This window comes from Oncorhynchus nerka, unplaced genomic scaffold, assembly GCF_034236695.1.
Source record: "Oncorhynchus nerka isolate Pitt River unplaced genomic scaffold, Oner_Uvic_2.0 unplaced_scaffold_1036, whole genome shotgun sequence".
Taxonomy (NCBI): domain Eukaryota; kingdom Metazoa; phylum Chordata; class Actinopteri; order Salmoniformes; family Salmonidae; genus Oncorhynchus; species Oncorhynchus nerka.
The window spans coordinates 58,623-73,682 of NW_027040268.1; the positions used below are offsets into that span (position 1 = coordinate 58,623).

The 15,060-nt window shown below is 45.6% G+C and overlaps 1 protein-coding gene across 1 annotated transcript in view; it reads left to right on the plus strand.

Moving 5' to 3' along the window:
• Positions 1–15,060, plus strand: part of LOC115120877 (intermembrane lipid transfer protein VPS13C-like) — a 99,334-nt gene that overhangs the window by 3,203 nt on the left and 81,071 nt on the right. The window contains 2 exon segments of the mRNA XM_065016312.1: positions 4,304–4,347; positions 6,703–6,745. Coding sequence (XP_064872384.1) covers positions 4,304–4,347; positions 6,703–6,745 — 87 coding nt within the window.

Genomic DNA, 15,060 nt, shown 5'->3' on the forward strand with positions numbered 1-15,060 from the left:
CCTGGGCCCAGATCTCTTACTAGCCTGGGCCCAGATCTAGACTTTACTAGCCTGGGCCCAGATCTAGACTTTACTAGCCTGGGCCCAGATCTAGACTTTACTAGCCTGGCCCAGATCTAGACTTTACTAGCCTGGGCCCTGATCTAGACTTTACTAGCCTGGGCCCAGATCTAGACTTTACTAGCCTGGGCCCAGATCTAGACTTTACTAGCCTGGGCCCAGATCTAGACTTTACTAGCCTGGAGACTTACTAGCCCAGATCTGGGCCCAGATCTTTACTAGCCTGGGCCCAGATCTAGACTTTACTAGCCTGGGCCCAGCCTAGCCTGGGCCCAGATCTAGACTTTACTAGCCTGGGCCCAGATCTGTACTTTACTAAGCCTGGTCCAGATCTTTACTAGCCTGGTCCCAGATCTGTACTTTACTAGCCTGGGCCCAGATCTAGACTTTACTAGCCTGGGCCCAGATCTAGACTTTACTAGCCTGGGCCCCAGACTTTATTAGCCTGGGCCCAGATCTAGACTTTACTAGCCTGGGCCCAGATCTATACTTTTTACTGGTCCCAGATAGCCTGGTCCCAGATCTATACTTTATTAGCCTGGTCCCAGATCTATCTAGCCTGGTCCCAGATCTATACTTTATTAGCCTGGTCCCAGATCTATACTTTACTAGCCTGGGCCCAGATCTAGACTTTACTAGCCTGGGCCCTGATCTAGACTTTAGCCTGGGCCCAGATCTAGACTTTACTAGCCTGGTCCCTGATCTAGACTTTACTAGCCTGGACCCAGATCTAGACTTTACTAGCCTGGGCCCAGATCTATACTTTACTAGCCTGGGCCCTGATCTATACTTTACTAGCCTGGGCCCTGATCTAAATTTTACTAGCCTGGGCCCTGATCTATACTTTACTAGCCTGGGCCCTGATCTAAATTTTACTAGCCTGGGCCCAGATCTATACTTTACTAGCCTGGGCCCTGATCTAAACTTTAATAGCCTGGTCACAGATCTAGACTTTACTAGCCTGGGCCCAGATCTAGACTTTACTAGCCTGGGCCCAGATCTAGACTTTACTAGCCTGGGCCCTGATATTTTTGTGCTCTATCATTGTCAAGCCAACGGCATAATCATTCAATAAGGAGTTGGCAAGAGAGCAGAAACAGACTGTGCCCAGGATAAGCCACAGTTAGTTGCAAAGCTATATAGTATTTACCTAGCTAGTAGGGTATACATTAGAATGTGAAATCTAAATATTTAGTCACACATACAGCTGGTGAAAGAGGGAGGCCTATAGAACAATCAACATGTTGATCCTGGCAAACAGACATGAAGAAAGTACTTGACGTTTTGAGTTGTCACTGCAATGTTTGCTATGTAGGAAGTTCAGGATAGTGCAGTAAGTCTCTAGGTAGGCAACACCGTCACTATAATACCAGCAGAAACCATTGTGACTGTTAGGGCCTTCAGCCGTACCTGTCATACTCTCCCCGTCGTCTGAGCGTTGCGAGATGGTGGACGAGGTAGGAGGGTAGGATCTTTGTCCCCCATGTTTGCACACCAAACCTGACGCCAGGATTAATACGGTAGTCGGATTAATACGGTAGTTGGATTAATACGGTAGTCGGGAACTCAATGATTCCTTAGCTAGACAGGACTCTTATTTTTTGTCATGGGTAGACCACAGTACGAGCCTAGCCTATATCTTTGGAACGTTGAAGCCCAGATAACAGCCATTGTATCACATTTGCATAAGTGTCATATGTCCTAGTAGTTGTATGATCTGTTGATCTGTCTGTTTCACTAAGGAAGTCTTTCGTTTAGGCTTTCTGCCGTTGTTTTTTTTCATACCAGAGGTTAGTTTACCCCTTGGTCCTTGATAAAAGGCCAAAGGTCAGATAAGGTCGTTGTTTTGAGCACGGTAGTGTTTCTCCAGGTTAATAATATCTAAACTCTACACTACATTTTAAATTGATGTTGTTTTATTCAATCATTGATGGAAAAAGGCCTACGTTTTAGCACTAGATATGGGAATGGGATGGCGAAGGAGTACAGAGTCTACCAACAACATATTCTGAAGAGATTATGATCACATGACTGTTCCATCTCAAAGCAAGCTCACTTTTACCTCACAACACAATGAATGCTTTTGTCACACCTTGACGTGGGAGGCTTGTTTGCTTTTAGGCCTGGGTTTATTTTCCCCAAGACCCCAAGGAAGTTACCTGTCGGAGCCAGATCACCTTACAGTCCCGTGACTGCCGTCAGAGGTGATCAACAACACGGTTTCACCAGACGTTTAACTTCCTGTTAGGCCTAGGCTATATAACCACCAGGCATGGTTGTTTAACTTCCTGTTAGGCCTAGGCTATATAACCACCAGGCATGGTTGTTTACTTCCTGTTAGGCCCAGGCTATATAACCACCAGGCATGGTTGTTTAACTTCCTGTTAGGCCCAGGCTATATAACCACCAGGCATGGTTGTTTAACTTCCTGTTAGGCCCAGGCTATATAACCACCAGGCATGGTTGTTTAACTTCCTGTTAGGCCCAGGCTATATAACCACCAGGCATGGTTGTTTAACTTCCTGTTAGGCCCAGGCTATATAACCACCAGGCATGGTTGTTTAACTTCCTGTTAGGCCTAGGCTATATAACCACCAGGCATGGTTGTTTAACTTCCTGTTAGGCCTAGGCTATATAACCACCAGGCATGGTTGTTAAACCTCCTGTTAGGCCTAGGCTATATAACCACCAGGCATGGTTGTTTAACTTCCTGTTAGGCCTAGGCTATATAACCACCAGGCATGGTTGTTTAACTTCCTGTTAGGCCTAGGCTATATAACCACCAGGCATGGTTGTTTAACTTCCTGTTAGGCCTAGGCTATATAACCACCAGGCATGGTTGTTTAACCTCCTGTTAGGCCTAGGCTATATAACCACCAGGCATGGTTGTTTAACCTCCTGTTAGGCCTAGGCTATATAACCACCAGGCATGGTTGTTTACTTCCTGTTAGGCCTAGGCCATATAACCACCATGACTGACCTTTTTGTAGTGGCCCGATGAAAGAAACCTGACACCCAGGTCGACACACACAGTTGATAATTGTCTGAATCTACTCTGCTAGCTGTAAGTCAAGCAGACTTCCTGTAACTAGTGTACGCACCAAGCAGACTTCCTGTAACTAGTGTACGCATCAAGCAGACTTCCTGTAACTAGTGTACGCATCAAGCAGACTTCCTGTAACTAGAATACGCACCAAGCAGACTTCCTGTAACTAGTGTACGCACCAAGCAGACTTCCTGTAACTAGAATACGCATCAAGCAGACTTCCTGTAACTAGTGTACGCATCAAACAGACTTCCTGTAACTAGTGTATATGCACCAATCAGACTTCCTGTAACTAGAATATGCATCAAGCAGACTTCCTGTAACTAGTGTACGCATCAAACAGACTTCCTGTAACTAGTGTATATGCACCAAGCAGACTTCCTGTAACTAGTGTACACACCAAGCAGACTTCCTGTAACTAGTGTATACGCACCAAGCAGACTTCCTGTAACTAGTGTACGCGCCAAGCAGACTTCCTGTAACTAGTGTACGCATCAAGCAGACTTCCTGTAACTAGTGTACGCATCAAGCAGACTTCCTGTAACTAGTGTACGCATCAAGCAGACTTCCTGTAACTAGTGTACGCATCAAGCAGACTTCCTGTAACTAGTGTACGCATCGAGCAGACTTCCTGTAACTAGTGTACGCATCGAGCAGACTTCCTGTAACTAGTGTATATGCACCGAGCAGACTTCCTGTAACTAGTGTATATGCACCAAGCAGACTTCCTGTAACTAGTGTACACACCAAGCAGACTTCCTGTAACTAGTGTATACGCACCAAGCAGACTTCCTGTAACTAGTGTACGCGCCAAGCAGACTTCCTGTAACTAGTGTACGCACCAAACAGACTTCCTGTAACTAGTGTACGCATCAAACAGACTTCCTGTAACTAGTGTACGCATCAAACAGACTTCCTGTAACTAGTGTACGCAGCAAGCAGACTTCCTGTAACTAGTGTACGCACCAAGCAGACTTCCTGTAACTAGTATAGGCACCAAGCAGACTTCCTGTAACTAGTGTACGCATCAAACAGACTTCCTGTAACTAGTGTACGCATCAAACAGACTTCCTGTAACTAGTGTACGCATCAAACAGACTTCCTGTAACTAGTGTACGCATCAAGCAGACTTCCTGTAACCAGTGTACCCATTATATTATCACTATTAACCTGTGTTTTCTCTCATCTTCTGTCTAGGCAATGTTGTTCTGGAGAACCTGAAAGTTAAAGAAAATGCTTTGGTAAGTCTGCATGACTTTATTAGTGTTCAGTGGACGGTGAAGCGTGGTGTTCAGGGCGGTAGTGTTCAGTAGAGGTGGAGGGTGAAGCCTGGTGGTCAGGGTGGTAGTGTTCAGTGGAGGGTGAAGCCTGGTGGTCAGGGCTGTAGTGTTCAGTAGAGGTGGAGGGTGAAGCCTGGTGGTCAGGGCGGTAGTGTTCAGTGGAGGGTGAAGCCTGGTGGTCAGGGCTGTAGTGTTCAGTAGAGGTGGAGGGTGAAGCCTGGTGGTCAGGGTGGTAGTGTTCAGTAGAGGTGGAGGGTGAAGCCTGGTGGTCAGGGTGGTAGTGTTCAGTAGAGGTGGAGGGTGAAGCCTGGTGGTCAGGGTGGTAGTGTTCAGTAGAGGTGGAGGGTGAAGCCTGGTGGTCAGGGTGGTAGTGTTCAGTAGAGGTGGAGGGTGAAGCCTGGTGGTCAGGGCGGTAGTGTTCAGTGGAGGGTGAAGCCTGGTGGTCAGGGCTGTAGTGTTCAGTAGAGGTGGAGGGTGAAGCCTGGTGGTCAGGGTGGTAGTGTTCAGTAGAGGTGGAGGGTGAAGCCTGGCGGTCAGGGCTGTAGTGTTCAGTAGAGGTGTGGCAGAAGTTAGAACACAGTGTTAGTGTCTGCTGCTCTGCCAGGAGACCCACGTTCCTCTCAGACTGTCCGTCTATAATCTCCCATTGTCTCCTTTAGCTTGTTGATGTTGATGTTGATTCTGGTCTGTTGATTCTGATTTTGGTCTAATGATGTTGATGTCGATTCTGGTATATTAATTCTGGTCTGTTGATTCTGGTCTGTTGATGTTGATTCTGGTCTGTTGATTCTGGTCTGTTGATTCTGGTCTAATGATGTTGATGTTGATTCTGGTCTAATGATGTTGATGTTGATTCTGGTCTAATGATGTTGATGTTGATTCTGGTCTGTTGATTCTGGTCTGTTGATGTTGATTCTGGTCTAATGATGTTGATGTTGATCCTGGACTGTTGATCCTGGTCTGTTGATCCTGGTCTGTTGATCCTGGTCTGTTGATTCTGGTCTGTTGATTCTGGTATGTTGATGTTGATTCTGGTCTAATGATGTTGATGTTGATTCTGGTCTAATGATGTTGATGTTGATTCTGGTCTAATGATGTTGATGTTGATTCTGGTCTGTTGATTCTGGTCTGTTGATTCTGGTCTGTTGATTCTGGTCTGTTGATTCTGGTCTGTTGATTCTGGTCTGTTGATGTTGATGTTGATTCTGGTCTAATGATGTTGATGTTGATCCTGGTCTAATGATGTTGATGTTGATTCTGGTCTGTTGATTCTGGTCTGTTGATGTTGATTCTGGTCTGTTGATCCTGGTCTGTTGATGTTGATGTTGATTCTGGTCTGTTGATGTTGATCCTGGTCTGTTGATCCTGGTCTGTTGATGTTGATCCTGGTCTAATGATGTTGATTCTGGTCTAATGATGTTGATGTTGATCCTGGTCTGTTGATGTTGATGTTGATCCTGGTCTGTTGATGTTGATGTTGATCCTGGTCTGTTGATGTTGATCCTGGTCTGTTGATGTTGATGTTGATCCTGGTCTGTTGATGTTGATCCTGGTCTAATGATGTTGATGTTGATCCTGGTCTAATGATGTTGATGTTGATCCTGGTCTAATGATGTTGATGTTGATTCTGGTCTGTTGATGTTGATTCTGGTCTAATGATGTTGATGTTGATCCTGGTCTGTTGATGTTGATGTTGATTCTGGTCTGTTGATGTTGATTCTGGTCTGTTGATCCTGGTCTGTTGATGTTGATCTGGTCTAATGATGTTGATTCTGGTCTTGATGTTGATGTTGATCCTGGTCTGTTGATGTTGATGTTGATCCTGGTCTAATGATGTTGATGTTGATCCTGGTCTGTTGATGTTGATCCTGGTCTGTTGATTTGATGTTGATCCTGGCTGTTGATGTGATCCATTTAATGATGTTGATGTTGATCCTGGTCAGATTGTTGATGTTGATCCTGGTCTAATGATGTTGATGTTGATCCTGGTCCACAGTGACACAACACTCTTATTTATTTTCTTCTAATGATGTTGATGTTTTCTGGTCTGTTGATGTTGATGTTATCATTCTGTTGGTCCATCCTGGTCTGTTGATGTTAATCAGACTCTGTTGAGATGTTGACTCCTGGTCTGTTGATGTTGATGTTGATCCTGGTCTAATGATGTTGATGTTGATCCTGGTCTAATGATGCTGATGTTGATCCTGGTCTTGATGTTCAGATGTTGATCCTGGTTCATGATGGATCTGATTCTGGTCTAATGATGTTCAGTGATCCTCTGTTGATGTTGATTCTGGTCTGTTATTTCTGTTACAGAGTGAGCTGGATGTCCCATTTCAGTGAAAGCTCTGATTCTGAGGTCTTAGTTCAGTGACTCTGATTCTGGGTCTTAGTTCAGTGACTCTGGTCCACAGCCTGGGTCTTAGTTCAGACTCTGGGAGAACTTAGTTCAGTGACTCTGGTCCTGGGTCTTAGTTCAGTGACTCTGGTCCTGGGTCTTAGTTCAGTGACTCTGGTCCTGGGTCTTCAGAGGGTTCAGTGACTCTGGTCCTGGGTCTTAGTTCAGTGACTCTGGTCCTGGGTCTTAGTTCAGTGACTCTGATCCTGGGTCTTAGTTCAGTGACTCTGATCCTGGGTCTTAGTTCAGTGACTCTGGTCCTGGGTCTTAGTTCAGTGACTCTGGTCCTGGGTCTTAGTTCAGTGACTCTGGTCCTGGGTCTTAGTTCAGTGACTCTGATCCTGGGTCTTAGTTCAGTGACTCTGATCCTGGGTCTTAGTTCAGAGGGTTGTTCAGTGACTGATCCTGGGTCTTAGTTCAGAGACTCTGATTCTGGGTCTTAGTTCAGAGGGTTGTACAGTGACTCTGATCCTGGGTCTTAGTTCAGAGGGTTGTTCAATGACTCTGATCCTGGGTCTTAGTTCAGAGGGTTGTTCAGTGACTCTGATCCTGGGTCTTAGTTCAGAGGGTTGTTCAGTGACTCTGATTCTGGGTCTTAGTTCAGTGGGTTGTTCAGTGACTCTGATTCTGGGTCTTAGTTCAGAGGGTTGTTCAGTGACTCTGATTCTGGCCCCCCAATGGTGGAACAAACTCCCTCACGACGCCAGGACAGCGGAGTCAATCACTACCTTCCGGAGACACGGCTGAAACCCCACCTCTTTAAGGAATACCTAGGATAGGATAAAGTAATCCTTCTCACCCCCCCCCCCCTTAAAAGATTTAGATGCACTATTGTAAAGTGGTAGTTCCACTGGATGTCATAAGGTGACGCACCAATTTGGGTCGCTCTGGATCAGAGCGTCTGCTAAATGACTTAAATGTAAATGTAATGTCTTAGTTCAGAGTAGTTTCGGGTCTTAGTTCAGAGCCGCCCTATGGGATTCCCAATCACGGCCGGTTGTGATACAGCCTGGATTCGATTCAGGGTGTCTGTAGTGACAACTCTAGCATTGAGATGCAGTGCCTTAGACTGGCAGTATGTCTTGTGGATGGACAGAACAGGGTTCACACCTCTAGCAGTATGTCTCTTAGATGGACAGGACAGGGTTCTACACCTCTAGCAGTATGTCTTGTCAGATGGACAGAACAGGATTCCACACTCTAGCAGTATGTCTCGTGGATGGACAGAACAGGGTTCCACACCTCTAGCAGTATGTCTCGTGGATGGACAGAGGGTTCTACACCTCTAGCAGTATGTCTCATAGATGGACAGAACAGGGTTCAGTTCAACACTTCTAGCAGTATGTCTCGTAGATGGACAGAACAGGGTTCTACACCTCTAGCAGTATGTCTCGTAGATGGACAGAACAGGGTTCTACACCTCTAGCAGTATGTCTCGTAGATGGACAGAACAGGGTTCCACACCTCTAGCAGTATGTCTCGTAGATGGACAGAACAGGGTTCAGTTCTACACCTCTAGCAGTATGTCTCGTAGATGGACAGAAGGGGTTCTGACTCCAGCAGTATGTCTTAGTGGATGGACAGAACAGGGTTCAGTTCTACACTTCTAGCAGTATGTCGTAGATGGACAGAACAGGGTTCTACACCTCTAGCAGTATGTCTCGTAGATGGACAGAACAGGGTTCCACACCTCTAGCAGTATGTCTCGTAGATGGACAGAACAGGGTTCAGTTCTACACCTCTAGCAGTATGTCTCGTAGATGGACAGAACAGGGTTCTACACCTCTAGCAGTATGTCTCGTAGATGGACAGAACAGGGTTCTACACCTCTAGCAGTATGTCTCGTGGATGGACAGAACAGGGTTCTACACCTCTAGCAGTATGTCTCGTGGATGGACAGAACAGGGTTCAACACCTCTAGCAGTATGTCTCGTGGATGGACAGAACAGGGTTCACACCTCTAGCAGTATGTCTCGTGGATGGACAGAACAGGGTTCAACACCTCTAGCAGTATGTCTCGTAGATGGACAGAACAGGGTTCTACACCTCTAGCAGTATGTCTAGTAGATGGACAGAACAGGGTTCTACAGTTCCAGCAGTATGTCTCGTAGATGGACAGAACAGGGTTCAGTTCTACACCTCTAGCAGTATGTCTGTAGATGGACAGAACAGGGTTCAGTTCTACATGACTCTAGCAGTATGTCAGAGTAGTTTCGGGTCTCACGTGCAGATGGACAGAACAGGGTTCAGTTCTACACCTCTAGCAGTATGTCTCGTGGATGGACAGAACAGGGTTCTACACCTCTAGCAGTATGTCTCGTGGATGGACAGAACAGGGTTCAACACCTCTAGCAGTATGTCTCGTGGATGGACAGAACAGGGTTCTACACCTCTAGCAGTATGTCTCGTAGATGGACAGAACAGGGTTCAGTTCTACACCTCTAGCAGTATGTCTCGTGGATGGACAGAACAGGGTTCTACACCTCTAGCAGTATGTCTCGTGGATGGACAGAACAGGGTTCAACACCTCTAGCAGTATGTCTCGTGGATGGACAGAACAGGGTTCAACACCTCTAGCAGTATGTCTCGTGGATGGACAGAACAGGGTTCTACACCTCTAGCAGTATGTCTCGTAGATGGACAGAAGAGGGTTCAGTTCTACACCTCTAGCAGTATGTCTCGTAGATGGACAGGGTTCTACACCTCTAGCAGTATGTCTTGTAGATGGACAGAACAGGATTCCACACCTCTAGCAGTATGTCTCGTGGATGGACAGAACAGGGTTCCACACCTCTAGCAGTATGTCTCGTGGATGGACAGAACAGGGTTCTACACCTCTAGCAGTATGTCTCATAGATGGACAGAACAGGGTTCAGTTCAACACTTCTAGCAGTATGTCTCGTAGATGGACAGAACAGGGTTCTACACCTCTAGCAGTATGTCTCGTAGATGGACAGAACAGGGTTCTACACCTCTAGCAGTATGTCTCGTAGATGGACAGAACAGGGTTCTACACCTCTAGCAGTATGTCTCGTAGATGGACAGAACAGGGTTCCACACCTCTAGCAGTATGTCTCGTAGATGGACAGAACAGGGTTCAGTTCTACACCTCTAGCAGTATGTCTCGTAGATGGACAGAACAGGGTTCTACACCTCCAACAGTATGTCTCGTGGATGGACAGAACAGGGTTCAGTTCTACACCTCTAGCAGTATGTCTCGTAGATGGACAGAACAGGGTTCTACACCTCCAGCAGTATGTCTCGTGGATGGACAGAACAGGGTTCAGTTCTACACTTCTAGCAGTATGTCTCGTAGATGGACAGAACAGGGTTCTACACCTCTAGCAGTATGTCTCGTAGATGGACAGAACAGGGTTCCACACCTCTAGCAGTATGTCTCGTAGATGGACAGAACAGGGTTCAGTTCTACACCTCTAGCAGTATGTCTCGTAGATGGACAGAACAGGGTTCTACACCTCTAGCAGTATGTCTCGTAGATGGACAGAACAGGGTTCTACACCTCTAGCAGTATGTATCGTGGATGGACAGAACAGGGTTCTACACCTCTAGCAGTATGTCTCGTGGATGGACAGAACAGGGTTCAACACCTCTAGCAGTATGTCTCGTGGATGGACAGAACAGGGTTCTACACCTCTAGCAGTATGTCTCGTGGATGGACAGAACAGGGTTCAACACCTCTAGCAGTATGTCTCGTAGATGGACAGAACAGGGTTCTACACCTCTAGCAGTATGTCTCGTAGATGGACAGAACAGGGTTCTACACCTCTAGCAGTATGTCTCGTAGATGGACAGAACAGGGTTCAGTTCTACACCTCTAGCAGTATGTCTCGTAGATGGACAGAACAGGGTTCAACACCTCTAGCAGTATGTCTCGTGGATGGACAGAACAGGGTTCTACACCTCTAGCAGTATGTCTCGTAGATGGACAGAACAGGGTTCAGTTCTACACCTCTAGCAGTATGTCTCGTGGATGGACAGAACAGGGTTCTACACCTCTAGCAGTATGTCTCGTGGATGGACAGAACAGGGTTCAACACCTCTAGCAGTATGTCTCGTGAATGGACAGAACAGGGTTCAACACCTCTAGCAGTATGTCTCGTGGATGGACAGAACAGGGTTCTACACCTCTAGCAGTATGTCTCGTAGATGGACAGAAGAGGGTTCAGTTCTACACCTCTAGCAGTATGTCTCGTAGATGGACAGAAGAGGGTTCAGTTCTACACCTCTAGCAGTATGTCTCGTAGTTGGACAGAACAGGGTTCTACACCTCTAGCTGTATGTCTCGTAGTTGGACAGAACAGGGTTCTACACCTCTAGCAGTATGTCTCGTGGATGGACAGAACAGGGTTCTACACCTCTAGCAGTATGTCTCGTGGATGGACAGAACAGGGTTCAACACCTCTAGCAGTATGTCTCGTGGATGGACAGAACAGGGTTCTACACCTCTAGCACTATGTCTCGTAGATGGACAGAACAGGGTTCTACACCTCTAGCAGTATGTCTCGTGGATGGACAGAACAGGGTTCTACACCTCTAGCAGTATGTCTCGTAGATGGACAGAACAGGGTTCAGTTCTACACCTCTAGCAGTATGTCTCGTAGATGGACAGAACAGGGTTCAGTTCTACACCTCTAGCAGTATGTCTCGTAGATGGACAGAACAGGGTTCAGTTCTACACCTCTAGCAGTATGTCTCGTGGATGGACAGAACAGGGTTCTACACCTCTAGCACTATGTCTCGTAGATGGACAGAACAGGGTTCTACACCTCTAGCAGTTTGTCTCGTAGATGGACAGAACAGGGTTCAGTTCTACACCTCTAGCAGTATGTCTCATGGATGGACAGAACAGGGTTCTACACCTCCAACAGTATGTCTCGTGGATGGACAGAACAGGGTTCAGTTCTACACCTCTAGCAGTATGTCTCATAGATGGACAGAACAGGGTTCAGTTCAACACCTCTAGCAGTATGTCTCATGGATGGACATTCCTCCTTGCTCCTCATTGCTCCTCATTGCTCCTCATTCCTCCTCATGGCTCCTCATTGCTCCTCATTCCTCCTCATGGCTCTTCATTCCTCCTCATTGCTCCTCATTCCTCCTCATTGCTCCTCATTCCTCCTCATTGCTCCTCATTGCTCCATTGTCCCATAGCTCCTCATTCCCCCTCATGGCTCCTCATTGCTCCTCATTCCTCCTCATTGCTCCATTGTCCCATAGCTCCTCATTCCTCCTCATGGCTCTTCATTCCTCCTCATGGCTCCTCATTGCTCCTCATTGCTCCATTGTCCCATAGCTCCTCATTCCTCCTCATTCCTCCTCATTCCTCTTCATTCCTCCTCATTCCTCCTCATGGCTCTTCATTGCTCCTCATTGCTCCATTGTCCCATAGCTCCATTGTCTCATACCCTTCTCTATTGCCAGTAACATCTCTTGGCAATATAATGCTTCCAAAAAGTACTAGTGCATCACTCACTACCTTATCACTACCTACCTTATCTCTATCAGCAGAAAACCGTTTAGTTTGGTAGTTTGTAGCAACGGCTTCAAAACATCCAAGAAAGAAGAAGTTTGAGTCATTGATAACATATTCAGACACAAAGATGACCTTTCTTTCTCACGCAAACAAGGTGTTGCACAACTCTACCCTGTAAACTAGATGTGAAGAATAGAGCTAGTTAACAGGTTACTCTACCCTGTAAACTAGATGTGATGAATAGAGCTAGTTAACAGGTTACTCTGTAAACTAGATGTGTAGAATAGAGCTAGATAACAGGTTACTCTACCCTGTAAACTAGATGTGATGAATAGAGCTAGTTAACAGGTTACTCTGTAAACTAGATGTGTAGAATAGAGCTAGATAACAGGTTACTCTACCCTGTAAACTAGATGTGTAGAATAGAGCTAGTTAACAGGTTACCCTGTAAACTAGATGTGATGAATAGAGCTAGTTAACAGGTTACTCTACCCTGTAAACTAGATGTGAAGAATAGAGCTAGTTAACAGGTTACTCTACCCTGTAAACTAGATGTGATGAATAGAGCTAGTTAACAGGTTACTCTACCCTGTAAACTAGATGTGATGAATAGAGCTAGTTAACAGGTTACTCTACCCTGTAAACTAGATGTGAAGAATAGAGCTAGTTAACAGGTTACTCTACTCTGTAAACTAGATGTGTAGAATAGAGCTAGTTAACAGGTTACTCTACCCTGTAAACTAGTGAAGAATAGAACTAGTTAACAGGTTACTCTGTAAACTAGATGTGTAGAATAGAGCTAGTTAACAGGTTACTCTACCCTGTAAACTAGATGTGTAGAATAGAGCTAGTTAACAGGTTACCCTGTAAACTAGATGTGAAGAATAGAGCTAGTTAACAGGTTACTCTACCCTGTAAACTAGATGTGAAGAATAGAGCTAGTTAACAGGTTACCCTGTAAACTAGATGTGAAGAATAGAGCTAGTTAACAGGTTACCCTGTAAACTAGATGTGTAGAATAGAGCTAGTTAACAGGTTACCCTGTAAACTAGATGTGTAGAATAGAGCTACTTAACAGGTTACCCTGTAAACTAGATGTGTAGAATAGAGCTAGTTAACAGGTTACCCTGTAAACTAGTGAAGAATAGAGCTAGTTAACAGATTTACTCTACCCTGTAAACTAGATGTGAAGAGTAGAGCTAGTTAACAGGTTACTCTGTAAACTAGATGTGAAGAATAGAGCTAGTTAACAGGTTACTCTACCCTGTAAACTAGATGTGAAGAATAGAGCTAGTTAACAGGTTACTCTACCCTGTAAACTAGGTGTAGAATAGAGCTAGTTAAGAGGTTACTCTACCCTGTAAACTAGATGTGTAGAATAGAGCTAGTTAAGAGGTTACTCTACCCTGTAAACTAGATGTGAAGAATAGAGCTAGTTAACAGGTTACTCTACCCTGTAAACTAGATGTGTAGAATAGAGCTAGTTAACAGGTTACCCTGTAAACTAGTGAAGAATAGAGCTAGTTAACAGGTTACCCTACCCTGTAAACTAGGTTACCCTGTAAACTAGATGTGTAGAATAGAGCTAGTTAACAGGTTACCCTGTAAACTAGTGAAGAATAGAGCTAGTTAACAGGTTACCCTACCCTGTAAACTAGGTTACCCTGTAAACTAGATGTGTAGAATAGAGCTAGTTAACAGGTTACCCTGTAAACTAGTGAAGAATAGAGCTAGTTAACAGGTTACCCTACCCTGTAAACTAGGTTACCCTGTAAACTAGAAGAATAGAGCTAGTTAACAGGTTACTAAACTACCCTGTAAACTAGAGGTGAAGAACTAGTGAAGCTAGAGCTAGTTAACAGGTTACTCTACCCTGTAAACTAGATGTGAAGAATAGAGCTGTATCCTCACTGCATTACAACCCTTATAGCCGTTGTTGTTTTAGGTCCAAACAGGAAGGATATAACCCACCAGAGGCTGTATCCTCACTGCATTACAACCCTTATAGCCCTTGTTGTTTTAGGTCCAAACAGGAAGGATATAACCCACCAGAGGCTGTATCCTCACTGCATTACAACCCTTATAGCCGTTGTTGTTTTAGGTCCAAACAGGAAGGATATAACCCACCAGAGGCTGTATCCTCACTGTATTACAACCCTTATAGCCGTTGTTGTTTTACATCAAGCAGTGTTGTTCCAGGTCCTGTATAGTAACTTTTTAGGATAGATTTAGCCTTTTTTGGCTCGTGTTTAAACATCACATGAGTAAAGGATGGAGCCCAGGCCCTATAGATTAAATGACCTAAATAGGCTACTCTGAGAGAATGTTCAACTCTGCCCTTGGCTTTGTCCCCCCCCCGCCCCCCCAGACAGAGTTCTAATGTTGTGTATTGAGGAGATGTTAATGAGCTCTAATGGGAGACGTGCTGTGCTGTGAGTAGATTCTCTGTCCCATAGATATAGAATGACTAGAATGGGGATTTTTCCAATTCCTGGAAACTTGTCTTGGTGGGTGGAGCTGACCAGCGGCCATATTGGGTGTACCTCGGCCTTGAGTGTGTGTGTGTCCCAGACAGAGCTCTAATGTGTACCTCGGCCTTGAGTGTGTGTGTGTCCCAGACAGAGCTCTAATGTTGTGTATTGAGCTGACCAGCGGCCATATTGGGTGTACCTCGGCCGTGAGTGTGTGTGTCCCCCAGACAGAGGTCTAATGTTGTGTATTGAGCTGACCGGCGGCCATATTGGGTGTACCTCGGCCGTGAGTGTTCTAGTCACATGACTGT